The sequence below is a fragment of the Hyaloscypha bicolor genome, assembly GCF_002865645.1.
Source record: "Hyaloscypha bicolor E unplaced genomic scaffold K444scaffold_182, whole genome shotgun sequence".
In the NCBI taxonomy this organism is placed as follows: Eukaryota; Fungi; Ascomycota; class Leotiomycetes; order Helotiales; family Hyaloscyphaceae; genus Hyaloscypha; species Hyaloscypha bicolor.
Window position 1 is genome coordinate 5,280,800 of NW_020194684.1, and position 27,813 is coordinate 5,308,612.

At 49.4% G+C, this 27,813-nt stretch overlaps 11 protein-coding genes across 11 annotated transcripts; 6 read left to right on the forward strand and 5 right to left on the reverse strand.

Annotated features, from left to right (window-relative positions):
* Positions 1-603: 603 nt before the first annotated feature.
* K444DRAFT_669634 (uncharacterized protein) lies at positions 604-1,996 on the forward strand (the record flags this gene model as incomplete). Its single annotated transcript, XM_024887542.1, has 6 exons — positions 604-624; positions 1,010-1,120; positions 1,167-1,485; positions 1,542-1,581; positions 1,672-1,801; positions 1,847-1,996. The coding sequence occupies 6 exons, from the start codon at positions 604-606 to the stop codon at positions 1,994-1,996; spliced, it is 771 nt and encodes a 256-aa protein (XP_024728863.1).
* Positions 1,946-2,459, forward strand: K444DRAFT_248561 (uncharacterized protein). Its single transcript, XM_024871327.1, has 2 exons — positions 1,946-1,992; positions 2,046-2,459. Exon 2 carries the CDS (start codon positions 2,170-2,172, stop codon positions 2,335-2,337), a length of 168 nt encoding a protein of 55 aa, XP_024728864.1. The 5' UTR covers positions 1,946-1,992; positions 2,046-2,169; the 3' UTR covers positions 2,338-2,459.
* A 1,954-nt stretch (positions 2,460-4,413) lies between these two features.
* On the forward strand, positions 4,414-6,540 carry K444DRAFT_574847 (uncharacterized protein). The gene is made up of 5 exons (XM_024877456.1): positions 4,414-4,578; positions 4,702-5,203; positions 5,424-5,870; positions 5,926-6,041; positions 6,112-6,540. The coding sequence occupies exons 1-5, from the start codon at positions 4,429-4,431 to the stop codon at positions 6,292-6,294; spliced, it is 1,398 nt and encodes a 465-aa protein (XP_024728865.1). The 5' UTR covers positions 4,414-4,428; the 3' UTR covers positions 6,295-6,540.
* A 1,047-nt stretch (positions 6,541-7,587) lies between these two features.
* Positions 7,588-9,938, forward strand: K444DRAFT_657013 (putative molybdenum cofactor sulfurase). Its single transcript, XM_024886121.1, has 3 exons — positions 7,588-7,932; positions 7,988-9,329; positions 9,861-9,938. The coding sequence occupies exons 1-3, from the start codon at positions 7,764-7,766 to the stop codon at positions 9,886-9,888; spliced, it is 1,539 nt and encodes a 512-aa protein (XP_024728866.1). The 5' UTR covers positions 7,588-7,763; the 3' UTR covers positions 9,889-9,938.
* A 267-nt stretch (positions 9,939-10,205) lies between these two features.
* On the reverse strand, positions 10,206-11,142 carry K444DRAFT_602612 (uncharacterized protein). The gene is made up of 3 exons (XM_024878731.1): positions 11,019-11,142; positions 10,776-10,926; positions 10,206-10,664 (listed from the first exon to the last, which is right to left on the reverse strand). The coding sequence occupies exons 1-3, from the start codon at positions 11,054-11,056 to the stop codon at positions 10,587-10,589; spliced, it is 267 nt and encodes an 88-aa protein (XP_024728867.1). The 5' UTR covers positions 11,057-11,142; the 3' UTR covers positions 10,206-10,586.
* A 2,375-nt stretch (positions 11,143-13,517) lies between these two features.
* Positions 13,518-14,434, reverse strand: K444DRAFT_248619 (uncharacterized protein). Its single transcript, XM_024871329.1, has one exon. The coding sequence runs from the start codon at positions 14,314-14,316 to the stop codon at positions 13,744-13,746; it is 573 nt and encodes a 190-aa protein (XP_024728868.1). The 5' UTR covers positions 14,317-14,434; the 3' UTR covers positions 13,518-13,743.
* On the forward strand, positions 14,415-15,650 carry K444DRAFT_248601 (uncharacterized protein). The gene is made up of 4 exons (XM_024871328.1): positions 14,415-14,463; positions 14,528-14,865; positions 14,918-15,003; positions 15,058-15,650. Exons 2-4 carry the CDS (start codon positions 14,577-14,579, stop codon positions 15,430-15,432), a joined length of 750 nt encoding a protein of 249 aa, XP_024728869.1. The 5' UTR covers positions 14,415-14,463; positions 14,528-14,576; the 3' UTR covers positions 15,433-15,650.
* A 2,010-nt stretch (positions 15,651-17,660) lies between these two features.
* K444DRAFT_647904 (uncharacterized protein) lies at positions 17,661-19,051 on the forward strand (the record flags this gene model as incomplete). Its single annotated transcript, XM_024885401.1, has 5 exons — positions 17,661-17,688; positions 17,739-17,857; positions 17,919-18,412; positions 18,458-18,535; positions 18,589-19,051. The coding sequence occupies 5 exons, from the start codon at positions 17,661-17,663 to the stop codon at positions 19,049-19,051; spliced, it is 1,182 nt and encodes a 393-aa protein (XP_024728870.1).
* A 597-nt stretch (positions 19,052-19,648) lies between these two features.
* K444DRAFT_248636 (uncharacterized protein) lies at positions 19,649-20,959 on the reverse strand. The gene has a single exon (XM_024871330.1). It carries the CDS (start codon positions 20,478-20,480, stop codon positions 19,662-19,664), a length of 819 nt encoding a protein of 272 aa, XP_024728871.1. The 5' UTR covers positions 20,481-20,959; the 3' UTR covers positions 19,649-19,661.
* A 1,547-nt stretch (positions 20,960-22,506) lies between these two features.
* Positions 22,507-23,570, reverse strand: K444DRAFT_669640 (S-adenosyl-L-methionine-dependent methyltransferase; the record flags this gene model as incomplete). The annotated part of the gene is made up of 4 exons (XM_024887543.1): positions 22,507-22,952; positions 23,000-23,014; positions 23,066-23,150; positions 23,196-23,570. The coding sequence occupies 4 exons, from the start codon at positions 23,568-23,570 to the stop codon at positions 22,507-22,509; spliced, it is 921 nt and encodes a 306-aa protein (XP_024728872.1).
* A 1,386-nt stretch (positions 23,571-24,956) lies between these two features.
* Positions 24,957-26,389, reverse strand: K444DRAFT_248705 (uncharacterized protein). Its single transcript, XM_024871331.1, has one exon. The coding sequence runs from the start codon at positions 26,149-26,151 to the stop codon at positions 25,390-25,392; it is 762 nt and encodes a 253-aa protein (XP_024728873.1). The 5' UTR covers positions 26,152-26,389; the 3' UTR covers positions 24,957-25,389.
* Between the last annotated feature and the right edge of the window lie 1,424 nt (positions 26,390-27,813).

Below are 27,813 nucleotides of genomic sequence, written 5' to 3' on the forward strand. Positions count from 1 at the left end.
GCGGAGCTGGGCATGCCAAGGCATATGTTAGGCGCACTACACAAGGTTGAAGGTGAGGTTGGAAGCTCTGCAGATTGTCAGAAGTCAAGACACATCTCCTTAGCACAAAATGAATAGAACGACTTGATTCCGAGGCTTGCTGTGCATTTCTGCTAGGCAAGTCAGCCGGGTGTGCCGCCACAAGGCCCCTGAAATCCCTGCCGGTCGCAGTTTCAATCCCTACTGTCTGACCTCGTCCGATGCTGAGAAAGACGTCGTTCTTGGTCGTATCACTTTTTTCGTGATGAGCGAAGATGACTACGGCGCCTTTTGAAATCTCATGATTTGCGTGTAAGAGTCTACCTCAATGCTATCATTTTCAACCTGGAGAACACAATCACCTCAACATTTAGGAGTAAAGGTCTTGAGGAATGAATAGCCCCATGTCGGGTTGCCGCCCATCCACTGCCAAATCCTTGCCCCCTTTTTTTGCCCTCATTTAACCGAAGTCGGTAAACGAAAAAGTTTCACGCCACTCGAAAGGGGGGCCTTCGGTTATCTGAGATTCAGATCGATGCAGTGGAACTTCAAATTTGCTGGGATAATGCTGGTGGATGCGTGCAAATGCAGATCAACGGAAGTGGGGTGGGTGGATGGTCCCGGAATTTGGGAGACGAGGTTGGCTCTCCACGTCACCTTGATCCGAAGACACGAGCTGCGTTCAACTGCACTTTCAATTTTGAGCTTAGAAGCTCGAAAGATAGAAAACATTCTTTGCTGTGCCGTTCGTTGCCCAGTTATTATTCAGCTTCTATCTGACTAGAGGATCTTCAGGGAGGATGAAATCGACTTTACGTTGCAGTGCAGCTTGCCTTGCTCCCTAGGGTGTAGCTTTACATGGACTCCCCTCTCCTCACATGAGCAGAAAAGACCATCGAGAGCTAGTACATGAATTGATTCCGATATATCTCTTTGGACCAGGGCATTATGGGGTTCATGAACGTCTTCACAGGTCTTCTTTTTCTCGTAGAAACAGATCGTTGAGCCTGCCGCGAGACAAACCTTTACTCTCGAAGTCTGGCTTGACAATTCGCCCTTGAATCATCAGGCAGTCTCACGGTATCCTACCTCGGCCAAAACGGTATGCTATTCTCCAATGTTCCTGATATCGCTGCTGACTAGTCCAGGGCTACGTCGGCATCGAGATTCGCAGTCCGTCGGAACCCCTCCCATCGGAGGACCATGCGGCAGTTCGTGATAGCTCGTTCCCAGAATCATTGTTCTTCACTTCCTCCACAAACTCGTCAAGGTCTAAAGGGGAGTATGCAGACGTTGTATTTGTGCAACAATGGGGGGAGATCCAATACGCAAGAGAAGTTCCTGGAGAAGGAAGTCCAATCCAGGAGCTACCGTTCACCGGCAACTTCAGCACTGTTGATTTTACGTACTGGCCAGATCGGAAGACATACGAAGCATTGGAATTCGAACCTCCGAGATTTATTCAGGGTAAGATCTTACGTTGGTGTGGCGAGTAGTGTGGATTATGGTTGACTTGTTTGTAGGTATCTTCCTGGCATGTCCCGGTACTGTTGGTGGGAAGGGGTATGTGCTTTATGCTATGACTCCTACGTTTCAATGTGGCGGCTGCATTACTTTGGACCGGTTGGTTCCTGAAACTCACAAAATGGACAGAAGTGACAAGCACATCCTGGATGGCCAATTTACTGCAACCTTCGATTCCCTTGTGACCGAAAGCATCGATAGCTGGAAAGTCCCTGGGCTAAGCATTGCTGTAATTCAAGACGATGAGGTGTGTGCAAAGGTGCGCAGAATTTTATTCTCCATGAATTGGGCTAATGGTGGATAGGGAAACGGATTTGCAAATTATCCTGATGTTCAATGGAAAGCACCTGTGTCAAGTCTGATTAGAGATGATCTTGTTCTCTCAGATCCGAGATATACTGAGGAGGTTACTGTTGAGGATAATTTCTCACATCGAAGTAGACTACCGGAGTAAATCCTCACTTTCTGTGTTGTTCAGACTCTAAATTTGTTAATTCTTGCAGCCATGGTGATGCTTGCTTCGGTGTCTTTGCCAAAAAACCAGATACGCCTCGGTCAGTGACTCGCAAGCTTCGATGCCTTCCCTTGAATGAGCCACTTTGAACGAAATGGCAGTACAGTAATATTATGTATACAGTAGCGTGCCATCTGGTCGAAGCCCGTACAGGACAACTTATTGGGAACTTCTTCCGTCCAAGAATTTGGGAACCCCTGAAAATGGCCAGCACCTATTACGGCTTGAGTGATCTGAAGGACCACCGAGGGACAGAAAACCTATCGAAAGGCTATCTATAGAATGAGATGGGATGAGGAACACAGCGAGCACGTCGAAATACCATGGAGAAACAGTCATTAACCACGGTGGTGCAACAAACGACTTTGGATGCAATATGATGTACCTTCCTCGACTGAAGTTTGGAATAGTTGTGTTTGGAAACTCCAATGCGACCTATACACCAAATGAGAAGATTTCTTGGTCATTGGTCGACGAGTTTCTCGGTATTCCACTCGAGAAGCGATACGATTGAGATGCAGCCGGAAGAGAAGAGCTAGCAAAAGAGCACCTCGATACAGTAGAAGAGTTGTATCCCCAGTCAGCAGGGGCTTGACTGCCCTTGACTTTGCCCTTGGAGAAATATGCTGGAGAATACACTCACGCCGGGTATGGGACCCTGATGATCGAGCACAAAGATGGAAAACTTGAGGTAGATGCAACAGATCGGACCTGGCCACCTGGAGGTTCAAGATGTCACTGGAGCACGTTTCTGGGGTGTTCTTCGTAGCAGAAAAGTTTGATTTCGATACTCACTACAAAGGCCGAATTAGCCAGTTCAGACTGGGTGCTTACGGGACGCCCCGAAGCTTGGGAATAGAGTTTGTGGAGGGCATGAGTGACGAAATGATTTGGTTTCAAAGGTAACGGCCATGACTGTGGGCGGGGGAAGGTGGACTCGAGGGCGCTCTTCTTTTGCAGAGGTCGTTTGAGCCTCCTTTATGCTTTGACTTCGACTGGAAGATTACGAAACAGGGGAACAAGCTTTCAGAACTCTGCAGAGACCAGATGAGAGGCCGAATGAAGAACCTCAACGCCATAATGAAGGGGAGTTGGATTGGACTACCAGTCTAAGACTTGGCATGTCATCAGAGTAGTTTAAAAGCCTATTGTACGTATATATACCCAATGCCTTTTTTGAAAAGATTGGATGAAAGATGGCTCCTGCTCACCTTGCAATCATGCCCCTCTTCACCCCGCCACAGAATATCTAAGTATGCCCACGGAAACCGTTGATGCTCGTTCCCCATTGGAGGACTTGCTTTAACCCCGCAGGCATCATACTTCTGCTCAAGTCAGCTTCCAATGCAATATCCGTCGGCCTCGACCCGGACCCCATGAATCTCGTAACGACCATCCCTGCGCCGTCAAGATCCTCCATTCATAGCATCTCGAGAAGCTCAAAGCAGTCGATGAAGCGAGCACGGATTTCAATCCCATAAGTGCTTTTCGATGTTCAGATGCAGAGCTCGGGTTCCCGACTTTCTTCAGAGACGTGAAGTGATGTCTCCTTCGACTGGGTCACTGGACCTTGAGGTTTCCAGAGGCAAGAATTGCCGGCCAAACAAAGGTGAGTTTCGTCTCCCAATGTTGCGAAGGGGTCGCCAATCAGCGATTTCTGGCGACATTGGGTGAGGAGGGAACGGCGCAGGCGCTACGGCTTCAAACGCGGGTCGTCTCACGTCGCGGGCGTGTACCTCTGGGCCACCTCGAAACCCCCCCCCCTCGTGACTCTCTGGGGCCAGCTTTCGTATTGAAGTCCGTTTCGAGCTATAAATGCGCGTAAAGCCTGTCAGTGCTTGTTCAAAACACAAAGCTTGTTCTCCAGCCCTGCTTAGACGAGCTGTACCGCCACTGGGATCTGGAGGGTGACATCCATCTGATCTTCAAGCTGTCTTAAGCTTTCGTTAACCAAGCCACCCAACGATGGTTCGATTCCCCATCCTCGCGGTCAAGGACCCTACTAGTTTCATGTCCCTCTCTTTTCGTCCCAAGTCGAGCCGTCGAGCAATCGGCTACGTCAAAACTTGCCACCAGCGGGCAGCAGATAACCTCGGAGACTCGTTGTTCCTCCTCTGGGCTTGGTCCCTGCTTGACGGCCGACCGAAACGTCGTGAGATGCGGTTTGGTGCAGACGAGGGGGAAAGGGTTTGGCACTGTCGTGCAGTATATACACTCCACAGCATCACTCAAGTCTATGCTGTTGATCCAATCCATACTTTTACTCTCTTTTGATCACGCATATCTTCTCTCAACGTGCTAGACACTTCCTTTCTCCAGCCTACGTTCTTTACATTCTTTATACCCTCATTTTTAGTGTTCCAGTTTTCAACATGTTTTCAGCTTCAACTGTTGGCGTTGCGGCCACGCTCTTTGCCTATGTCTCCAAAGCTCAACCTTTCAACTGCCAAATCGAAGTTCCTCCCAATCCGTTGACGGCACAAGGGCTTGCAACACCCTATAAGATGAGCGGCTGCAATCAGGTAACCAACCTAAAATACAAACCCAAGCTCATGTGTTCAATTTGAGAGATCTTGGACTTCAGAGCTCTTCGTAGATTGGAGATAAGCTTCAACTTCTTAAGTAGACAGGCTAACTGTTAAAAGCTAGATTTTGCGAATCAAGGATCGTTCGTTGAAGCAGCAATCCTAAACCCTGCTACTGGCGCTATTTCCATATACAGCCCTTTGGTCATCAACAACGGCATGCAAGTGGGCAACGGCTTCATTGCTCCAGTTGTTCCTACCTTGCCGGCCAACGCCGTCGTCGGTATTTGGTTCGGATCTAACGCCCAGACGGTCACTCTGACCGGTTCAACAACTGGATGCGTGAATGGGCTTGGTGGATCGATCTTTGGACAGTTTGCTTATTGCAATGCACCAACATTTTTTACAGCTGCTCAGACAGCGATTTCCGCCGGACTTTTAAAAGTCCCGCCTGTTGGGACATCGACCAAAGCCAATAGGCAAGCTTGCCCTTCAACTCGCGACTTCCGGGTTGTCGATATGGATCAGAGTGACAATGTTGACACTACTTATCTTCTCATCAACGGGAAATTGCTTGCTCAAAACACTGCTACAAACGCCGCTTCAAGCAAAAACGCCACAGGTATTTCATATTCATTTCAATGATGGCTGATGAAGAGGATGGTGGTTCAAGACGAATCTTCGCTTGGGAGCTGTCACAACGAGAAATTTGGATCCAGGCAGGGGGCTGTGGATGCTCCTTGGGAACAAGCTGCCAGGGGGAAACAGTTGAAGCCGTCTGAAACAGGAACACATCTTGTGCAGAAGAGAAGTGATGAATAGTAACTGACGAAGACATCCAGTTCTCTCGAACGGCTCTGATAATGCTTTGATCAACTCATTCATTTCGCCTGCCATGGGTTGTACACCATACACTGCACCATCCATTACAACGCCAACTGGTACTTCGGGGGGGCTGGCTCTCAATGAACTCCAAGCAAATCAGTCTCCTCCTGTTCCCCCAGCTCTCGTCCCAATGAATGATGACTTCACAGTTATCGCGGGTAACAATGGAGCGGTCACCCAATCTCTCGCCAAGACCAACCTTTATCGTGCGGGTGTCGGGCAGCCTCAAGCCGCAACTGCTGCCGATGCATCAGGCACTACGTACTGCCAACAGTATGCTGCATCAGCGCTCTTCATTGCCCAGAACCAAGCTCTGTTCACTGGAACCACTTCTCCTGCACCAGCAGTTGCCAACAACCTCTTCACCTTCTTGGCCAATCGATTTGCTACAAGTTTCGGACCAGGTATGCCTTCGACCCCTAGTCTGACTCGGCTAAGGGCTCTGCTAACTTTGAACAGTTCCATCGTTAGGTTGCTCAACGATCTTCAACGTCAACATCACCAGCCTTGTCCAACAAACCATGAATGGAAACTGCGTTGTTGTTGCAGCGAAAATCAACACGGCACCTTTCCAGGTATGTCTCACACCCCTTTGAAATGATACGCAGATACTATTTGTGTACGTTTTCTAACATATTAGATTAGCAAATCTTGAACGGTCAGATCAAGCCTGGGGGAGCTGGTGCAGTCAGCTCAGCAACATCGAAAACACACGCAGCAAACGTGGCTTCAGCAGCGGTGGTGGCAACTGGCACTGGCACTGGAGCAGGGCGACACCACCATTGGCTTGGCTTGAAAAACAGAAATGTTTGGGCTCGCGCTAGCTAAGTGGCCAAAGGCATTCGCACTTGCGGGGAAGAAGCATCCTGGCCCTTATCTGAGTCAAGAATGACCGAGTTGTACGAATAGAAGAGCAATTGCTCAAGGTTTTGCACCCCCTGTGGGATTAAGCACCTGCCTTTTGTGGAACAAGCATTATATCAAGGACAGATTTTTAATTCAGTTTCGAGGCTGCCATAGGAGTAATGTAGCCAAGGACTTCGTTAGTAAATAATCATATGCCCCGGAGGCGGGATCCGCTGTCTCAACCTTCCCCTTGGCCTGAATCAAACAGACGTCCGTTCATCCGTGTGCAGGGGGAAGAGGTTACATGCAGATTATCAACAACGGCTACACCAGTCGATCACTCATCAGTTATTCTACAAGATTTGTAAACTTATGAATTTCAAGAGAAGCTACCGCGCGAAGATGGTTTGGCGGCAGCAATGAAGTCGGAGGGCTTCTGGTGAGGTAAGATCTGAGTGATGATAGCCAGTGTATCCGCAGAGTCGTCGCGTGCTGGTTAATTACCCACCCAATGTGGGGCAAATCCAAAACCAGGAATCTGTGCCGTATCTCGGGCCCACCCGAGATGTCGAGCGTCACAGACTCCCGGTGGAAGACGCGTTGAAGAAGTACGCTCAGACGCTGTATCATGTACAACTCATATATTTCGTGGGCCGAAGGGATCGATTCTCTGAGGTGAATGGGGCAGCTTGCCATCATGATGGCCAACCAAAAGTCCATTGTGCTTCACAAATTCCCAACCTCATAAAAAGTGCTTCGATCAACCTTCTCTGCACCGTCCAAGGGTGTGACTTGCAGGTCTAAGCCCTTGTTCCCCCATCCGCCTAAATCCCTGCATTATTTCCCCGGATTCTCTCAAAACCAATGGCGTCTTAAAGAACATCACAAGCGCTGAGAAGTTCGCCGCTCCATGCTTCCAGAACTCTCCCGGCCGCCGGGTATTCCTAACTTTCCCTTCAAAAGCTTACGCTGGTAACCTATCCGGTGCTGCTTCCAGATGAAAGACTCCCTCGGCAATCGTTGATTCACGAACTACTGCACTTGAGACCCTTAGCCTATCATTTCACCCTTAGAGGATATATGACCATTCACTTCCACCGGGTTTTATTGTAAATGGCTTTTGGCCCTTAACTAAGCGAAGGCTTGTACAAATTGATTAAATATTTAGCTGTTACACATCGGCATACATATCAATGTGGTAACCAGAACCGCAACCGCAGTTTCACAGTCTCATCAACCAACTTCAAAACAGACTTGAAAACCTTGAACTCAAAGGCGAACTCAATAGATCTACCAATAGCATCATCTCAAACTCTGAATGAACTGTTTTTGCTTCATCTGAGCCGGCTCCTGAAACGCGATTGTCGTCAAAGCACAGATTTCCGAGCACTACACCGTTCACTTGCTTCTTCATACCTATACCACAACTTCAGTATTTCAATTATTACCACATGTCAGGGCCACCGCAATCACCTTTATCAGCTCGTCGGCAATCAAGAGACGACAATTCATCCTACACACTCGTCTCGAACTCCACGCACATTAGCTGCTTAGCTCGTCCCATGGCCTACAATGAAAGCGTCGACGATTTTCGGGATGTCGAGTATCCTATGATGAAAGGTAGATGAAATATGAGCTTCCTCATAGACCGAGGCTAATTGATGATGCCGAACAGGAAAGACATATCTGGACCATGCCGGCTCAACCATATATGCGAAGTCCTTGATCGAAGAATTCTCGAGAAAGATGATCTCTAACCTGTATGGAAACCCACATTCAACATCAGATCCTTCACAGCTGTCCGGCCATATGGTGGATTCGATCCGAGAAAAGACATTGGCCTTCTTCAAAGCAGACCCGGAGCACTTTGATATTGTCTTCACAGCAAATGCGACGGCAGCAATCAAGTTGGTAGGAGAATGCTTTCGAGATTTGGCATCTGAGAGCCCGATGTCGTCAACTTTTTGGTATGGATATCATAAGGACGCCCATACGAGCGTGGTCGGAATCCGAGAGATGACAAAGGGCAACCATCATTGCTTCACCAGCGATGACGAAGTTGAGAGATGGCTGAATAGCTTCCAGAACCCTGCTATTGCACCAAGCAGCTCTACGATACCAGGACTTTTCTGCTATCCCGGCCAATCGAACATGACTGGACGAAGACTTCCCTTGTCATGGACGAGGAAGCTACGCCAATCGAATGTGCCTTCTCACCAAAATACATATTCCCTTCTCGATGCAGCAGCACTTGCCACCGCCACCCAACTAGACTTCAGCAATCCTGATGCTGCACCGGACTTCACTGCTGTATCATTCTACAAGATCTTTGGCTTCCCCGACTTAGGCGCTCTCATTGTGAGGAAGGAATCAGGTCATATTTTGGGATGGAGGAAGTATTTTGGCGGAGGCACCATCAGCAGCCTGACAGTTTTCCACGAGGCGTCAGTACAAAGAAAGGATGCAACCCTGCACGATGCTCTGGAAGATGGGACCTTGCCATTTCACAACATCATTGCGTTAGGCTGCGCCATTGACGTGCACATCAAGCTGTACGGCTCGATGAAAACGATTTCTCAGCACACTTCCTTCCTTTCGCGGCGTCTCTATCTCGGTATGATCAACCTCCACCACTTCAATGGCACACCGCTTTGCGTAATATACAACGACATTCCAGACATATGCGAGTATGGCGACCCGGTAACTCAGGGTGGGACAGTCGCTTTCAACCTCATGAAAGCAGACGGTGGCTGCGTTGGGCACTCCCAAGTAGAAAAGGTCGCCAACGAGAAAGGAATTTTCCTCAGATCAGGCGGATTGTGTAATGCTGGAGGCATTGCCAGCTATTTACATGTGGAACCCTGGCAATTCAAGCGGGCGTGGTCGGCAGGACACCGATGCGGCGAAGAAGGTATCGATCTTGTGAATGGAAAGCCAACTGGTGTCGTTAGGGCCAGTTTAGGAGCGATGAGTACGATTGCAGATGTCGACACCTTTCTAGATTTCTTGGCGGACGTGTTTGTTGAACAGCCCGTGATTGTGGAAGAGCCGCGAGAGATACACCGGGAGCTTTCCAGGTTTGAGGATATTAATCCCGCACCAACAAGGCATGAGGCAGAGCGCCACAAGGATAAGCAAGACGGGCAAGACAAGCAAGACAGTGGCTATGGCAACGAATTTATTACGATCTCCACGCTCCAATCTCTGAATTCGGTACGTGAATCAACTGATTCACACTCTTCGCGAGCTTCTTCCATCTTTCGAAAGGTCACAAGCACGCCAAACTTGGCGCCCATGCATTCATACACAAAGCGATCTGTCTACGAACAGAGACCTCCGCCAATCTCAGGCTCAACCTTTAGCCACGGCTCCATGTACCAAGGAAGAATGGAATCTACGAGGACCACAACACCACTAAGAGCCACGAGATACAGCTCGGAAGTTGCCCTTCGGGGTGGTGAACGCCCATGGATCTATCAGGAACGACCTCAGACGACGAGGAGAGAAGAAAAGACCGGGACTCTAGCCAGGTTCTGGAAGCGCCGGAGATCACTGTCTACAATGAGTGGCGCGTGACTTTCGATGTCTTTTGCCCCTAGGGATGTTTCTGTGGGGTTCGCGCAACATTCGTTTACGAACGGAATCACCGTTCAAGTTTTCGGATGTTGTACAATATGACAGTTAAGGTATTTAGAGGCGTTGGGATCTGCTCATTTCTTCGTTAAATTTGCTTTCTGATGATAAGTATCGAGAGGCACTTGCCAAAGGTTCTTATTATTATTCATCGCAGTTATTTCGGGTGTTTGGCGGTAGGAAACGTTGCCGGAAGGGAGGGAGATTGCAGTCCACAACAATATCAACATCATAGAACGGATAGAAAAGAATACAGAGTACTCGTTCGAAAAACCTCTTTACTCACACGTCTCAAATAACCTATTGTGCAACTACACACATGAATCGTCTCACGCTGTTGTGTGTTTGCGGGACAATATAAAGCATACGGATTCCATCCCCCCACTGTTTGACATAATCTCAGCTAGGGATGGGAAAGAGCTTGTATATTTTCAAGACCATCCCCGAGGAAGAGCTTGATTTCCATTTCATCAAGCTCCAATTCAATCATATGCCATATGAGACATCATCTTCTCCACCTCGCTCGCTCCAAATCAAAAACTGGGACAATACCAGAACGGACAAAACTCCAAACGCCGCCCAGCCCAACTCGATGGGATATGTGATCTAGGTCTAAGTATCGAATGTAGTGAGAGCGATGGCTACGAAAGGGTTATGGCACCTCGTCGATTATCGCGGTAATGAAGGAAGGCTTGGAAACCGCAGCCTACGAGGAAGACCTGTGGAGGAGGTTTCGTTAGCACGTCTTCCACAATGCCAATGAAAGAATGAGTCTGAGTAAGGATGGATGCCACTGGGGGGCCATTGAGATGGGATTGGAAAAAGCGTACAACGTAGACGATAACTGCTGAGAAAACTGTTGCTGCTACTGCGGGTCCGTCTTTAGGGTCGTCCGTGGAGCCCATCATCGAGTGGTGGTTTGATTTGAAGAGAGCGCCAATGACTGATAGGATAACAATTGCAAAGACTGAGATCACAATGCTGCAGAGAGAGTTGATTAGCTGGAATTCCGTGGTTCTCTGTGGAGGCAAAGGTAGAGGAGAGATTGAGGCAGGAAGCCGAGGGTGATGTACCAAGACCACGCTTGCATTACTCCTACGACAGGCTTCATCGTGGCAAGTTTCGAGAGGGGTGCCGAAGAGTGTGATGAGCGAGAGATGGGTTTGAACGTGTGTTGATTGAAGAGGCTGATAGAGTGAAGTCTCGCGGAAGCGCCAGTTATGACGACTCGACAGGCCAGGCACCCAGAAAGTCTCGGCTCGGCGATAAGATTTTCCGCCAGGTTTCCTCAACTACATCTGACAATCTCCTTTTCAATTCAACCCTCTATCAGCAAGCCAAATATTAGGAGTCATGCACATACAGGCAATATGATATCCAAGGCCATTGAAACATGATGATTTAGAGAATTGAAGTAGATCCGCTTCGATCACCTAGGAGACCCGACCGAAACCCAATGTCCTAATAGTTGTACAGCACTCTCCTCATTCAAAAGCACTATTATTTTCTTGGTAAGGATTATCAGTTTTCATTCGAGTCTTGGGACCCTTGCTACTATATTGTCTAGGTTTCTCTTAATTTCTTCTTTTTATGTCGATAATATCCTGGTTTTTCGAAAACATCTCAATAGACGTTCGAGACTGGCCATGACATGGCCAACGGAACAAACCAAACCATCTCGAATTGTTGTAAAATTGTTTTCTCAATGTCTATGTATCAAAGACTAGCACCAAGTTGCTGCTTAGTGGCAACCAGGAGCGGGGAGCTCTAGGTTCTGGTACCATAAGTCATCCAATGCACCACGTGAACAGCTCAACACATGATCCCTTCTCGTCGTTCAAGGCTGATAAATCGAGAGAAGGCCAATCTACTCGCTGTTTCGCGGAATGCTTAGCATATGGCACGCCGCAATCAAGTTTGGATTGTTCCCACAGACAAACGTGGGCGGTGCATTCCTGCATCTCTTCCGATTAAACACCGAATATTTGCAGGAGCCCGGGAATAACTCATTATGTTAAAATTCGTTATTTTAAGAAACTATGAACATATGGAACTCCAATCAAAACCTTATGTAGGTTTGGTACAACCAATGCAAAGGAGGATCTGGATAACCCGGCTTGGTTGTCTAAACTTGCCCGCCAGCAATCCTTCTAGACAAGATTAACCCTATTCAAGAGCAGTAAAATCTAGGCTACTGATGCCAACGTCGCAAATATCTTTGTGTTTTAGTACTGGTTCCAACTACGGGAGCATTGTGGTGGGCTCGGGATACAGCTTCCACATATCTCTCTCGTCAAAACACTATCTCAACGCATGCGAAAAGTGAGACTAAGTTTAGCCATGCTACCCAGTGTATCGAGTTTTGCCATGTGGAAGTCTGAAGGATGACCAGGGAAGGCAGCGAGCCGACTTGCTACCAAGCTTTACACATATAATTGCAACAATGCAGCCCCGCTGGCTCCTCGCGAGATCTTGCTGCAAGTAACCCCAGGTTGAAAACATTTCCATCGAGTTCCCGCAGCCATATAGCCTCATACAACATAAAAAGGCTCGAGCCAAATCTTAGATCCAAACAAGTTGCATCGGAAATCTGTAACCGGCTGAATTTCCCCAGTCGAAGACGGGTCGAACGGCACCAAAGATTCAAAAGTTCCAACGGCACGTGAAGAGTGGAATACATATACTTTTTTTTACCCAAAAAAATCCCAGTTTATTGTCCTTCTTAGCTGCGTAAGCGACATGTAAGACACAACTATATACAACGATGCGACTTCACGGTAAAATCGTATATAGCCCTCCTCCCTTATATAGATGTGCCTTCCTTGTATAGTGACCAAAACGACCCCCATTTGGGTACACTCTCCGCCGGGTGCACTACTCCTGGTATATACTCCAGAGCTAAGGAAAAATGTGAAAACCTTAGCTAGCCAGTTCCTATACTCAGCAACTGAAAACTGCTCGGGGAGGTTCCATCCGTGGCTTGTGCCAAACACAGTTTCCTCTTCCGGTCCCCTTTACTCCCTTCGGAATACGTATACATACTACTTACTATCAGATCAATCAAGCTTTGCCATCATCATGCACCCACGAGGCCGATCTGCGTCCACTTTGACAGAAAGCTTGTCTTGTCGGGAGATCTGCAGAAGTGGAGCTGTCGAAAGTTTCGTGTTCTGTGGTTGCTGATCAAGAACTCGTCCGTGCTGAAACCAAGGGGCCGGATTTTCCTCAACCGACGCACACACATGGCTTCGCCCGTTGCCCATCGCCCATCGCCCATCGGGACCTTTCCAGGCCGCCGTTGCTAGTTTATTTGACATGACTCTTGCAGAATAGAGTATTCGGAGCATTCCAGTCTTTTGAAGGAATGCGGATATTGATTTGATTGGGAGCAGTAGACTTCCAAATGCACCAGGATATTTTTATCCCTCCTCAACGGCAGGATGCTTCTCGCTTAGGGCCACAGGCGGACAGCCGCACCTTAATCCAGCCGCTCGCTGAGATTGGGGATGTTTTGAAACAAAGCTCTTTGGGCGGTGGGTGGCGGGCGGCCACGAGAGGACCGTCTCTGCGGGCTGGGCGCCAGATTTGGATACAGCGGCTTGTGAGGTCGCAATTTAGGGAAAATAATGTCGGGTGGAGATCTTGTGCCCCAAGCGTCTATCTGCAACAGGCATCCCCAGGATGATGTTCATCAACAACGCTTGGGGATCAGGGGTTTCCCAGGGCTTTACAGAGTACGAGTTAGCGAAAAGCTTGGTACTTCCATACTTTCTTACAGGAGGGGGACGCCCTGCTCGCTCATGCCAACCGCGGACTGCCGCCACGGCAATCACCCAGAGAACTAATCAGCCGGCTCTCACTCTCAATGCATGTAGCACGCAGCCTTTGCGAAGCCATTGCAATCGATCTCAGCATCAGAGTTCGAAGTACGCGCAGCTCATGCTGAGGGCGAGAGCTGCACGAGGTGCAGGAACTTTGTTCGATGGCCATGACCTGAAGGCGCTTCGCCGTCAGCACTACTTGCGCCGTTTGTTTGCGGATTGACAGAGGAAACTCGTTGTCTGGATGGGACTTGAAACAACAAACAACAGACGTGGTTGATACGGCACAGCCCAACCCGTGCTCGCATCGGTCGAAACATCCATCAAATACCCATGTACCTTCATACCTGGCTACCTGCCGGACAGCAATCCACCGGAAGGGGGAGCGGTTGGACTTAGTTGCACCGTGCGGGAATGTGCTACACACGCTCCTGCATTCTCTCGAGGGGTGCTGGACAAGGAAAGGGCCTTTTGTCAGATTATCAGCTTCCTGAGTTTCCTTTAATATGTGTGACTGATCCGCCAGTGTTGTTGTTGAGTGAATGTTCATTGCTCCACATGGTTGCTAGTCGAATCTCCCAATTTACTTGGAACAACTATCCTCCCCACAACACTCGTTTGGTAAAGAACGCAACTGGATTTAATCACCCGGCCTTCCCCAATCTCCATTCCTCATAAACATCAACATCTCGTGCAGGTGAGCATATTTGAGCACTTCATTCATTTTCTCTTTCCCCAGACCTGGTACTAACGGGATACAGTTGCCCTCACCTTTTCGACTACCACCGAATTCAGAGATACCCGGCCAACATGCGTTCCGCAACCATTCTCTCGGCCTTGATGGCCGCTCTCCTTGGACTTGTTCCAGCCCAATCCACAGATGTCCCAGTTACGGGAATTCTTGGCAACGCTTCCATTGTCGAGAACAACCCCCCAGGAATTATCTACACTGCTACCTTCCCCACCACCCAGTTCTTCAACCCCAATGATCCCCGTGGCAACGTCAAGGGCTCAGTCTCTGCTGTCGCCAACAGCAATGGCATCGGTGTCGCTTTCAGCGTGGACTTCAGCAACTTCCCTACCAGCGGTGGCCCGTTCGGTAGGTGACTCCAAAGATATAAGTGCATTGATTCACGCTAACGATTTGCCAGTTTACCACCTCCACGCATTCCCAGTCAGTGCTGATGGGAACTGCACGAACACCCAGGCCCATCTTGACCCATATGAGCGTGGCGAGGTAAGCAAATTCACCGCGATATCAAACGGAGTAGCGCTAACAGCAGATTTCCAGACACCTACCTGTGACAGCAAACTCCCCCAGACCTGCCAAGTTGGTGACCTCTCTGGAAAGCACGGCAAGATCAATACCACCGAAGTTGGCGATCATTACACCGCGAACTACGTTGACAACTACCCATCCACCTTCCCTGGCATTGGCTCCTTCTTCGGGAACCGATCCCTCGTCATCCACTTTGCGAACAAGACCCGGATCACCTGCGCAAACTTCACTATGGCAGGCAAATCTGTGGGGGGCACCGGTCAGAATGCAACCTATACAGCTAGTCCAACAACTAGTGCACCAGCGCAATTTACTGGCGATGGAACTCGCAATGCGGTTTCGATGCTAACTCTATTGACAATTACAGGCCTGGCCTTTTTCTGGTGAGGGATCGACATAATATGGGGAGGCAATACAGGGCAGATATGGGGATGTTGAGGATGAATTAATGATATTGGGGAGGATGAGTGGACGACGTCAGTATAAAATGGGTGGTTATTGATGCATGCAAGGAGAGACATTGTAATTCTAGATGATACACGGGCGCGAAGATACCAAGAATCGAACGAAGAGACTTTCAAATTTCAATCAAGGCTCTACTGAACCAAATGTTGCGTGTCATGAAGCTCTCTTTCTAAATTTCTTGGAGTTGGATAAACTCAGCGGTAAACTTCCCCCTGAATCTCAAATCGCAACACCAATTTCCAGCGTCATCAACATCTTTACTCAGTATTGCCCAACGGCCAGCAATCCCGACGCAGCGTATCGCCATCATATTCTACGGCAATTACACGAAGCCAAACATCCGAATGGTCAAGAAACAAATCCCACCATGACATCAGCGATTCCATCACCAATAGCAGCCACTCTTAAGATTGCAACGGCCCCGAAGTCGTGACCCCGGACCTCGCATCCAGACCGTGCACTCTCAGCTCCATGGTTTCAAAATGCCAAGACTCTGACAGTCGCCCCTTGGGCTTCTCAGAATCTGTTTCAGCGGTACTTGTGAGGAACCCTCGGCTTGGCAAGGAGGGGCCTGCCTGGGGTTTCACATCTCGCGTATTTGAAGATTGGGGGGTCTGTGGGGGCTGGATATCACATGATGGAGAGGTATCTTGCTCAAAAGATTATCTTTGAGGCTCCTCGGGTACTGGGAATCCGAGGAAGTTCGTTATCTGCGAGTGGTGAGGGTATCTTGTGCCGGTTTCGATGCTGTCTTGCGTCACGCGGGGGGAAAGAGTTGTTTGGTACGGGCAGCTTGAGAAATAATCTTATCTTTGTTATCTTGTAGCTTTAAATTCACTGCTTCTTGAAGGAGGATTACTTCAATATATTGAGAGGATTTTGTTGTAAGATTGAAGTCTCGACTTGGTTAACATGAGGGGGTATGGCTGCTGTCCGGGTAGAGAACGTGAGGATGCGGAAACCCCTCCGTAAGCCTTGCAACGATGATCCTCGAAGTAGGGATATACTATATTACATAATTACATAACTACGATCCAAATTACGTGTTCCCGACTATCCCCGGAAATAATTACGGGTGGGTTCAATATTCGCCCACATTCTCATGCACGCTTCACACCAGTAAAGGCACGCAATCAAGGGTCTATAGCGAATCACAGCTCTCAAAAGCACCTGATATTTCCTAATTTGGGGATATTAAGGAAGTTTCAGTGTGGCGTTGCCAAAGGTCCCACTGGTAATCATTCAAGGGGTGGGATTTATCCCTACCTCGAATAGAGATACGAAGTACCCGAACATACCCGAACATTGACCTCGCCTACTGAGACAGAATCCGGTCAAGGCTCCTCGGTCCAGTGCTGCTCTAAAATACTCTTGCCGTCGCTCTCTCCCACAACTCAACCACCTCCTTTCCCTCTTACCTCCTGAGAGACACAAAAAGCGAGAGTCATTTGCAATGTCCCAAGTCAAGCCAGGCATTTCAAATACTTCCTCTCTGAATGTACACGAACGATATTGTGCAATCAAAGTCTACTCCCATTAGATATCTGAGACGTTCCAGACTTTAGGTCCTGCCTCCAAATAAATGTCCAATTTTGACCTGGGACATTGAAAATTAGTGCCGCTTTTTCTGTGAACCGCGAACCCGCTCAAATTTTCCCGAAATCGGCGCCTCATCAAAAATCTCCCGACCTGCCTCGGTGCCCTGACCAATAGCCAACATCTCCGCAAACCCCACAATCCGCTTATGGTTATTGGCCATGCTGGGACGCGCATCAATGATTCCTCGGGGCTGAATCCACAACGGGGAAGACTTGCAGTGGATTCCAGCAGCAAATCGGACAAACCTCTCTGCCTCCTTTGCGGCTGACATTAGCGGCAGACTCTGGCTCGTGTTTGTCAGAAATGTGGATGTCCAGTGACATACAGAAGTTTGTGATTTTAGTGGATCCTCAAAGTGTGGCCGGAGAATTAGTGTGCTTCTTTGCAGCGGGATGTATATGTACGGAGGTGGGGCATTTCTTGGATCTTAAGGAGTTTCCATCCCATGTTTCCCCTGATATTTATGCCTTTGTCATCTCTCATGCTATCGTTGTTGCTGGAACCAAGGACTGAGAGGGTAGAGGCTGCCAGGCTGCTCGGACGTTGTTGTGATGGCTGTTGACAGAGGCCCTGAGCTAAGTCAGTTTCCGGAAACCGGTTCCCTTAGGATAAAACTGATATTGCGGTAGCTGCTGTGGCTGGACTGTTCCTAGGGTTAGCATATCTGTTTGTCTCCTTAAGGGTCTACGTCAGGGCTTTCTTGAGCAAAAGTTGGGGAACTGATGACTATCTTCTTCTCATATCTCTGGTATAGCTCATACTTCCCTCAACCGGCTTATGTTTTCACTAATCTAATATCTATCATCAAGGGCTTCTTTACCACATACATTGCATGCTCGTTATCCGGAATCCACTATGGAACAGGACGCCACCTCAAAGACATTTCTCCTGAGGACATACCTAAAGCACTCTACTTCTGGTGGCTCTACGACCTTCTCTACGCTATAACAACAGCATCCATCCGCCTCTCCATCGCCCTCTTCCTCCTTCGCATATGCATCAACCCAAGTCAACGTTGGGTCATCTATGGTACCTTAACGATGGTTTTCTCTTTCTCAATCTTCTACTTCTTCCTCGCGCTCTTTCAATGCAAGCCAGTCAGCTTCTTCTGGCGTCAGTATGCGGGATTGAAGGGGAGCTGTATCAACCAGGCCGTTGTCCCAAATGCAGCCATCGCCCACTCGGTAGTCTCCTTTACCGCAGATTGGATTCTGGGCCTGTTGCCCGTTGTCTTGCTGTGGCACTTGAAGATGAACACTAGGACAAAGGTCTCCGTTGCAGGACTCCTTTCTCTAGGACTACTGTAAGCAACCCCTTTCCTCCAACTTCGTATACTGACGATGAGCAGTGCAGGCATCGCAGCCATGATTCGCATCCCCTACATCAAAGTCCTAGGAATACCCGATGACTTCCTCTTCGCAACAGTGTACCACTCCCCTTCCCCCTTGCCCCATTTGAAATCTTACTGACCCATTTCAGAGATGTAGCAATCTGGTCTACAGTGGAACCAGGCCTCGGCTTCGTCGCTGCAGGCGGCGCAACTCTCCGCCCATTATTCCGCTCCTTCTACAACCTCTCCTCCAACCGTCACTCTATCACACACCCCTACCTCCCTCCCATTGCCCACTCTCGATCAAAATCTCATCAATCGTCGCGGAGCTTAGGGCACGAGAGTATTAGGTTAAGGAACGATGTTGTGGATCCGAGGGGGACAGTGACGAGTGTCAGGAGTCCGTTTGCGGACTCTTTTGAGGTTGGGGGTGAGGCGTGGATTAGTCTTAGGGGTGGGGCTAGCGCTAGAGAGGGAAAAGACATGGGAGGTATCAAGGTCCATAAGACGGTGGAGATAAGCAGCGTTCAGGAGAGTGATGAGGAGGGAGTTGCTGGGTTGGGAAGTCCTGGTGGGAGTGGGATGGGGAAGCCTGAAAGGGATTTGGTCTGATATGGCGTTAGAGTAGGGGCTGGGTATTAATATTGGGATCCGGTAAGGAGTATGAGAAATCGGCTGGAGCTAGGGAGGGAAACCGGGTACGGTAGGACAGTTATGATGCCGGATGAGAAAGCAAATGGGCCCCTTTATAGATACCCCTTCGGGCATGAGTTTGAATCTGTTCTGAACTAGGCCCGCTCGACCCACTTTGAATCGCGTGCTACTGGGACAATGACAATCTTGAAAACCAGAAGTCGGGGTACAACCAATATAAACGCAATCCGCCAGTTGATGTCTTCGCCATCTGTGCTTGTACTTTAAGGCACCCAACCACACATCACATTTATATAGCTCGAACCCAGGTCATCGGTATGAGTAGATGAATATAGCTAAGGCCCTAATAACAGGGCAGAGCGCCATTCGCGTTCGCGGGATATCATATGAAAAGCCAACTCACCCAACCCGAATCCACAAAACAATCCCTTGCAAACCCGTCCCAAACGTCTTCAACCTATAACTCCAATCCAAAACGCCAAACCATATATAAACCCTTTCTCATAACAAACGAAAATTTTCTAAGGATAATAAAAGACTGAGTGAGTGATGATGATGAAGAGAAGTGTCACCTCCACGTCCCATGAATCTTCGCCCGCCTACTACCCCTACTCCTCAACCCCACCTCCCCATTCCCCATCAAGCTCTTCCACCGCTTCCCCACACTCCCTCTATCCTTCCCTAAACTTCTCGCGCAGTCCTGCCAATCCGACTTCGTGAGCTTGAGTTTCTCCAACACGAGCTCGACAAGCAAGCGATCCTCTTCCGTCGTCCATTCTCCTTCCTTCCCTCCATCCTGAGCCTCAGTTGAGCCTTCGACGCTCTGGAGAACATTCTCTTGCGACGCGGTGACCGTCTGTAGATGCAAGGTGTGGAAATCGGATCTCTCTAGTCCCAGCGGGAGGATCTCCGGCGCAAATCGTCGACGCTTAGGGGTGCTGGGTAAACCTTCCTTTTCTTCGTCTTCCTCTTGTTCGGACTCGGCGGAAGCTTCGGCAGTTTCTCGCGAGAGGTCGTCATCTACGGCTCTCCGTCGCTTGTTTATCCCCCTCGGCGGCGCGGCGCTGCGCTTGCTGATCTTCTTCCTCGGTGTCAGGTTCGAGGGTGTTTCTTCTCGACGTGCGCGCAGGCGCAGCTTGAAGGGTGAGGGGGCAAGGGCGTGCGTTGTTGGTGGGGAGGGGAGCTGGGTTGGAGCTGGAGGGGGCGAGAGCATGGATTGGAGGGCGCGGCAGGTGGAGTAGAGGTTTGTTATTGCTGGGTGGGTGGAGGATGGCGGTGGTGAGAGCGGTGGGGATGCGAAGAGGGTGGAGGCATGTTGGAAGCGGGTTTTGGAGGTTGATGGTGTTGGGAGGGTCGAGTCGCAGGTGAGGGCGGATGGGAGAAGCATTGTGAGGTTTGTGAGGTCTTATCGTGTGGTGTGGTTGTGGTGGAGCTCGAGGTTGACTGAGGATTGCGATGCGCCCGATGCGACGGCGAGGCGCAATTGATTTTTTGGCTGCGCAACAACACTTCGATGTCGACGAGGTTGATAGATGAATTGCTTTTGTCAAGGAGAATTGATGGAGGTGGGGAGTACCCCTCTGCGACACCGTTGAGGTCTTGTATGAGTGCTTTTGGTAGGGCGGGATGCAGGTCCTGCTGTACGTCGATGGAAGAAGAAGAGAGGCCGTCTGCAACGGCGGGCGTGCGGTGCCAGTTAATAGCAGAGCTCCCAAGTCCTTAATGCTCCGAACCCCTGCCGGCAGCTTGGCCTCGTGATGGGCGGGTGGGCAGACCAGGGACACCGAGAACGCCCTCACTGCAAGACCACGACCACTGCCTTACCTTACCTTGCCCTGCCTTGCCTTGCTTGATCTTAGCACTTCAGATGGATCTAGTGCACCATAGATTGGGCTACGAGATGGATGGGTGCTGCTCTACGCACTATTCAGTTCTTGGATCATCGAATGATATTATGTTGTCTCGCCTGAATCGCGGCAAGGGAGCTTCATCTCGACTCTCCTGGGGAGCTTGAGCCCAAGCAGCCAGCCTATCAACGCTCCCTCCCGTCTCCATGGTTCTCCGGGTCACCCTCCATGGCCCGCACGCTGGTCGACGGCTAGGGCTCGCTCGAGGGCCACGACTTGCATCTGAAATCATTCGTCTGAATCTGCCATAGAGGCTTTTGTCAACGTGCTAGCGGGTAGAGCTGCGGGAGAACACAGACTTCCACACTTGGGGCCACGAGCTGCCTCTTGGCCGCCCTCCTCGGCCGTTGAGATTCTCGATGCACGAGCAGCAAGGCAGCGTCATATCCCACGCCTTCTGATCCTGCTCCGGGCACTTCCTGTACGCGCTTCTCGCATCCTGCCCAGTCCAGTGCCAATTGACTTTTCCCGCAAGCGACGGCCGCCCTCCTTGATTCCTTTCCTTGCGATGGGCAATATTGACCTCATCTCATGGAGCTCTCCCCCTCACCTGTGACGCAAAGGGGAGCTGTCTGAGGGGTCGATGGCTGACCGGAGCCTCGCCAATCAATATTCAGTGTGAAGCGTTTGAGCAATCTTATCGTCTTCCATGAGGTTATCCCCCATCCATGTCAGTACTGAGATGCACACGCGCAGGGCGGTGAGTGAGACCGCCCTCAATCCTGCGAGTCATCGAGGGCGCGTGCGTATGCTGGCTGGGTGAGAATGGCCGATCAGGAGGGGTTGATATTAAAATTGCAAGACGCGTGAAGTTCCTCTAGCGCGTTTTTTCGCGTTAAGTGGTTGCATTGCCCAATGAGCATGAGTGCCCGAGGTGGCGGAGATGTCATTGGGCGCACACGCCCTCGTCAAAAATCTGTGCAGATGCTGCTGCGTCGATGTCTTTGACTTTGACTCGTGCTGAAGGTTAATCAATCAGCTTGCTTTTTTGCTTCTCCCGCACTTGGTGCTTAAAATGCGGAGGAGGGGTGATCGAGGAGAAGATGTCTCAGTCATGTGATCGAGGCCAGTCTCATTGAACATCCCCCGCCAACCGCAGGAGGCCTATGGGTGGGACAAGGACCTAGCACGCGTTGTTTGAGACCCCTGGGGGTGTGGTTCTCGGCGAGTGTCTCCCGAATCTTGCTCGTAAAACCCAAAGAGGTGCCCACGAGGGCGACGGGAGACGATAGGTAGCCTAGACTTTACGATAATACAGCGCCATGTCCTTATCCTGAGAGCTGTGCAGGCTGTGCAGGCTGTGCAAGAAATATGGGTTTGCATATGCAATGCAGAAGGGAAATTCAATGCTTAAAACCCTGTACATTTGATTAAAGACTTCGTCTGGAGTTACTCAAGGACGAAAATAATTCTTTGATGCTTTTATCCCACGGCACTTCCTCGATACCTTGTACCGAATGGGAGTCTCCAGCTGAGCCGGCTCGCAGTTCCCACTGTCAGGAGAGATCAAGCAGACTTCTTGAATAACAAAATTGCAGTTCCCGTGCCTCTCAGTATCCAGTCCTGTCCTCCCAATACTTCTTTCAGCTCCCGGATAAATACCTTCACGGCATCTTTATCTGTGTCAACCAACTCTGGATTCGCAGCTCTCCATCTTGTGACCATGCTTGCGGTACTTAGGCCTTTGCTTTCTTCATCCAATGTTGTAAATGACCCCTCGCCAAAGAAATCAACACCGTTGCTCAACACTCCTTCTCGATCATAGTCATGCTTGACATATTCCGACTGCAGAAAGTCTTTGACAGGGGGAGTTACGTTCCACAGAAGGGGTAAGTTGTCATACATCTCCATCGAGAGACGGTTCCCCGGAAGCTCGTACGGTGCGAGAGTCTCTCTTTCGAAACGCAGGAGGACTTGCTGAACTTTTTCGTAGTTTGGAGTTGATGGATCTCCTAAACATCAGTGGATTGAATGACGTTATGGTAAAGGTTTGACTTACGAGCAAAAGAAGATGCTAATTGGAGGTCAGCTCTGCCACGAACTATGTTCAGGATCCTGTACTAACCACAAGTCCAGAGAGCCACTGTGCCCCCTGGCTTGACCACCTTTGCTGCTTCAGCCCAAAATTTGGCCATATCAAACCAATGAGCCTGCTAATTCAGCAAATATTTGCAGTCTCCGGGGTCGCAACTTACGGCCATAGCAGCAGTCAGGAGATCCACAGAGCCTGGTTCCAATCCCTTGATCTGAGATATCTCCTCTGCAGCAGCTACCACAAATTCAATGGCTTTTCTTGACTTGGTCTTGCCTCCCAACGCATTGGCTGCCTCAATCATCTGCGCCCCAGGATCCGCTCCAATTGTCTTGTCAAAGGACAGAGATAGGTCACGTGTAGCATTCCCTGGACCACATCCAACATCGAGAAGAAGGTCAAATTTGCCTCCTGTAGCAGTATGGTGATCAAGGACTTTATTGTATACGTTCTGAGAGTATGAAAGTCGAGATACGGAATAGAGCCTTGCCTCCTCAGCAGAGTAGGAGCGGAATGTTGGGTCTGTTACGGTTGCCATGATTTTAGATAAAATGAACACTTGACCCGAATACTTTTCGCTACTTCTTGGCATTCGTGTCTTCAAAATAAATATATATGGGAAGTTGGGCCGTGAGTCACAAAACTGTCGAGAGAAAATAAGGCCGTGAGATCGATGCTTAAGGGAGGCCCGTCCTAGGGGCTGCTCTCAGCCAACAATAATGAAGTAGCAAATTTAGCAACTACCGTGGGATAAGCACTTGCTTGAAAATGCGCCAATTGAAAAGATTTGGACATAGGAGTCATATTTTAATCCATCGGATTTCGATGGGCAGAGCGAAGTTCAGCAAGACTGGAGAGGAAGGTGCGAAGCGAGGAGAGCTCTGGGCTTCTCGCTTCAGTGGCCTGCAGCCCGAGATCCGAGATTGTCCCACTAAGGATCAACGACCTTTCTTCAACAAACCCTGAGCTTGCGGCCTCCCACAACAGCGACAGAGACAAGTGTTTGATTGTTCCAGCCTCCGGGGCATTGGGGGAATGGGCTGGGGAAGATGAGTAATGATTGTTCCATTGCTGAACAATTGAGGTCACAGCTGACATTTACAGGCACATTTAATGAAAGCATCGCATTTTCTTTATCCTCTCTGGTTTTATCTACCATCGCCGTCGAAATGCAGAAAAGCAGAAAATAAACCGCAAAAACCATGCATACCACCATACCGCCAGTCTGTGCTCAAATCGATGCCAGTAAAGCTCAACCCCCCCCCCCCCCCCCCCCCCCCCCCCCCCCCCCCCCCCCCCCCCCCCCCCCCCAGAGTGTCACTCCCCATTGCCTAACCTCCTCGTTGAGGCAAATCCTATGCAACTCCGTTAATACGCCATTGCTCCAAACGCCACAAGCAACATCACAGTTGATTGCTCCAGCGTATAACCCCTCATTCTATTACCGGCAGTCTATGCAGAAAATCTCGCGTCAAAGGAAAGTCGAATAAGAAAGGAAAAAGTGTTACTGAGTGGCTGTCTCAACTCTGTCGTTCAGAAATTCGGCCCATGGGCTGGGAGTCATTTCAAAGGCCAGAATCGAGTTGACTTGGCTCTCGAAATATCTCAATCTGCTTACGACGTGTCTCCCATGTGTTTCAATGCAGCAGCAACCTCGAGCAAATCGTCCACTTCATCGAATTTACCCTGCTCCAACAACTCTGCAACGAAGGGATTATCCTGGGCTGCTGCCATGATCTCTTGTCGATGGGCTTCTTCGGCCTTACGTTGGGCTTCTCGTTTCTGCTCAATAGCAGCTGCAATGGCCTCAGCGTAGCTCATACCACGCGGACGGCCTTTCTGTGGGGAGGGACGTGAGGACGGGCGGGGGATAGGTGCTGCAAGCTCGCGAGCTCCAAGGCGAGTGCCCGCAGTAGAGGCAAAGCCCATCGGCTGAGCACGGTTAATGCTTTGTCTCGAGCCGGATCGTTCAATGTCCTCATGGGGATCTCTAGGACGACGGCGTTCATGAGTATATCTGGCTTTGGCCTCAGCAAAGTCTTCATCAGAATACTCTCCATAAGTGTACTCAGGATCAACTTCAAGTCCACCTCTCGGCTTCTTTGGCATCCTATCATCATCCTCGTCATCGCTGTAATGACGCTTGAACTTGCTGGGCACACCCTCATTATATTCGAAATCATCGAAGCGTTGACGACGTCTGGGGACTTCCTCATGCATATGGCCGATCATGTCATCGTCAGCTGGGATAGTGCTTCGTCGGCGGGCTTCGGCAATTTGGACTCTCTCGCTAGGAGCTCGGGTGGGAACAGCAGGGGAGGCTTTCCTAGAAACAAACCAGTTAGCACGGCCAAATATCATGATAGTGGAGGGACATGCTTCGGGGCTTTGCTTGCTGCAGCCTTTGTGACCGCTGCCTTCTTCTTCTTGGTTTCCTCATTTGTACGCTTGCTACGGATCATTGGCTTGGGTGTCCAGTCCAAAGCCTCGACATTGGCGAAATGTTGTCCGTCATGGTTCTTCTCAAGGCATTCACGGCAGAATTGGAGATTGCAGTTCTTGCATCGCTGAACAACCTTTTTGTTGCGGCCTCCACACTGGTCACACTTAGCCGTGTGGACTGAAATTGTCTCGAACTTGTCATGCGGCCTATTGCCGGGGTTGGACGGCTCAGTGGATCCATCCTCACGGTCATGGTCGAGGTATGGGTTGCGGAACTCACTGCCACGCTTGGCGGGACCAGTCGGGGCTTCCTCGCGGTCTTCGTGGTCGTGATCTGGATCTGGATCAGAATCCGTATCCCATAGGTTTCGGATCTTCGGGGTAGCATCATCATCTTGCTCAAAGTCAGATTGAGCCAGTTCGTTGCGCAGCTTACTGCCAAACTTTACCCAATCCTTGGGGGTGGCCTCAGCATCAGATGGAAGAGCCTTGGTCGTGACTGGGGTGGATCTTGAACTGCCAGCTGAGGCAAGCTTTGGGCTGGCAGTCGAGGCGCTTCCGGAAGCCTTGTTCGGAAGAACATAGTTGGGCGTAGTCGGAGAAACCTCTAGGACCTTGGTCAGATTCGGGAAATGAGGCTCATCGCCACCTTCATTAGGGGCTTTGCTTCGGGTCATGTTGAGACGAGGAGTTGTTGTCTTGCGGATAGGAGGTGTACAAAAAAGGTCGATGAGGCGAGGAGTTGTTATCTTGCCTTAGTGACAGAGAGGTGATTGTGATCTTAATATTTTTGAGGTGACGGCGACGCGATGGGATGCCGACGGACTTGGTTCGACTTTAGAGCAAGTCAGAGAATCGAAGCGAAACCGTGCTATGCAAGAACCATTTGCGGGGTGAAGGGGACGGTGAGCCGGAGCCGGTCAATGTCACCCGATCTTTTTGTGCAACAGCTTGACTCAATTCCTCAAAAAGGTAAAGAAAAGAAGTCGAACTCAGAGCGGTTAAGAGGAAGTTGATAAATAAGGGTGAGCGACGGTCGCCGATCTCTTGATGCGACAGCCAACCTCAACAACTGGCGGGCCGGAGAAAAGAAGGTGGATGAAAGATCAGGTGTAAAGAACAAGTGGTAATGCTCTGCAAGTGCAAAGCTTTATGCAAGAATGTGTTTGCTCTAGGTTGGAGAACAGATGGTGGTTGAGGTGGAAGAAGGTTGTTGTGTTTTGGAAAAGTTATTGTCGGTTGGGCGAATTTTATATTGCAAGAGCCGGCAGTTCGATGCCGCCTTTACAACGAGTAGTCTCTAAATTTCCACAAGTGAATTGCTACGTGATAGCCACGATGATTCACAGACTATTAAAGACATCAAACGAAATTAATACGCATTGTGTTTGCAATGATTATAGTCAATTACGTGGAATTTATTTTGCAAGAACCCAAATTTAAACTGCACCTTTGTAAGTAGTCTGTCAAATTCCTCCAAGTCAAGCCCCAGGTGAGAGCTGACCATAATTCACGGACTGTTGAAAGACATCAGACGAAATTATCAAGCTATTGTGTTTTGGAAAGGCTGTGGTTGGTTGCGCGAAATATAAGTTACGAAAATTTGTCCTTCAACACTGGCTTTCCAAGGAGTAGTCCTCAAATTTCCCAAGCCAATTGCACCAAAGAGGTGGCGATGATTCACACACAATTTAAAGGCATCAGACGAAATTACCAAGCAACTTATGATGACATCGCCAGATTGGGGCCTAAAAATACAGGAACAATGGAGAGGAGAGGGTAAAGTTGGAGGTCTCATATCTTCAGAGGTAGTAGGGAACAGAGAAATGAACAGAGGATAGATTAACAAATTCAAGTGAGAGTAGCACTTATTGTGGGTGTTTGCTATGCTGAATTTTTACCAGGCATCAAAAAAGGACCTGACTGCGTTGTGAAGCCCCATTTACGTCCCCCTTTCCCTGGAATGGTTGCCCTCCATCTTCAACCATTTTTGATGTCCTCAAGATTTTATGACATAGGAGAAAAAACACAGAAAAGGGGCAAGCAGAGACGGGCTATACCATTGCGGAAATTGAACTTATCAATTGTGTTCACTAAGCTATGAAATTGAGGGAACTATCACTTAATTTCACTATAACCAAGATTCACTAAAACAGAGCTAATAAGTTTTTGTCACTTTTAAACTGTCAAGATAATAAAGTAGGTGACGACTTAGAGTCGCACCTTCCCTATGCACTCAAAAAGAAGAGACGATTTTCCAATACGGTATGTGATACCTTCTCCGTCGGTACCCAATGATTCCTTTGCATCTTCTCTTAATTATCAAAGAAATTCAGAAA